The sequence below is a fragment of the Aplysia californica genome, unplaced genomic scaffold (genome assembly GCF_000002075.1).
Source record: "Aplysia californica isolate F4 #8 unplaced genomic scaffold, AplCal3.0 scaffold00703, whole genome shotgun sequence".
Classification (NCBI taxonomy): domain Eukaryota; kingdom Metazoa; phylum Mollusca; class Gastropoda; order Aplysiida; family Aplysiidae; genus Aplysia; species Aplysia californica.
The window spans coordinates 242,066-243,439 of NW_004797973.1; the positions used below are offsets into that span (position 1 = coordinate 242,066).

Genomic DNA, 1,374 nt, shown 5'->3' on the forward strand with positions numbered 1-1,374 from the left:
GGGGGAGTATAAGCGATCTGTGTCTCGGGGAATGGGGAGAAGGGGGTATAAGCGATCTAGGTGTGGAACATTTGCAGATAGACAAACGGGACACAGTTATTTTTTCCCCTGGTACAGACCAATATTACATATGAGAAGCTAATCTTGACATAGATCTTTGTAATGAATTGCGCGCTGGACTGTGGAATCAAACGTTGCTGTATGCTAGGCTCTACACAGCAAAATAACTTGTTTGGCAAATAATCCGCTATAGAAGATAGATGACACAGGGGTGCATTTGAACATATATTTTCTTGGATTTTTTCAGCATTTCTTCGGCATCAAAGAAGCGAAAATTCCTCTCATGTGAAACCAAACTACATGTACTTTGATTTAGAAAGACGAAAACATTATACATTACTTGCTCGGTGCTTGTAATTATCTACACAAAAACCTCACATTTGCTTTAACGAACACTCACACTCGACGAAACTGAAGGCCACGTCCGACGACTTCGTTGAATCCGAGTTCTACGGTATTCGTTACCGGTGAATCTGAATCATAGATGTGTCCTACTATTTGCCGTTCCTCTACTGATATCTCTTTAATTATTCGTCACCAGTTACCCGAATTAAGGATGTGCGTCGAATGCATTTCATACATCAGCTCCGACGTGTTTTAATCATCCATGCCCAACTGTAAAAGAAGCAGAAGACATGAATGACAAAGTTATGTCCAGCTACCTGTCCCTTGGTCATACGGGAAAGTGTGGCACTCTCTCTCCTCATCAGGGAAGTCCACAATACAGTACCAGAATAGTCCGCCTGAGTACTTCACTGTACGTAAGTTGTTTGTAGTGCCATTGATACCCGGAAGTCCTGCACTTGTCGAGTTGATGGTCAGCTGGGGAGGGATTCAAAACATTATCTATATTTTGATGAATTCATTTTTTTTAATTCATTAATTTTTTCAAAGTAAAACTCAGGCTCAATAATACACTAGCGAGACTGTTTACTGTGGTGTAGCTGTTAAGCACTTTGCAGTCGCACGCAGGAGACTTGGAATCAATTCCCAAGAGGGGGAAATTTTTATCAAGTATCTCAGTCTTTCTACTGGGACGTTGTATCCCTCTCAGCCTGGGTTGGCCCTGACAGGCATGGTCGAAAGCCAGTCTCCTAAATTGTATCCATGGGGCCGTAAGAACAACATTAGCAAAAAACAACAACACAAAAACGGTCAGAGGTAGAGAGACAGAGAGACAGAGGGAGAGCGACAGAGTGACAGAGAGCGACAGAGTGACAGAGAGCGACAGAGTGACAGACAGAGAGAGACAGAGAGAGAGAGAGAGAGAGAGAGAGAGACAGACAGACAGACAGACAGACAGACAGACAGACA

General features: G+C 43.1%; 1 protein-coding gene across 1 annotated transcript in view; it reads right to left on the minus strand.

Annotated features, from left to right (window-relative positions):
* The window catches only part of LOC101856052, a gene marked incomplete in the record, with an annotated part of 27,678 nt that overhangs the window by 10,214 nt on the left and 16,090 nt on the right, over positions 1-1,374 (minus strand). Inside the window, 1 exon segment of the mRNA XM_005108602.3 lies at positions 723-882. Coding sequence (XP_005108659.2) covers positions 723-882 — 160 coding nt within the window.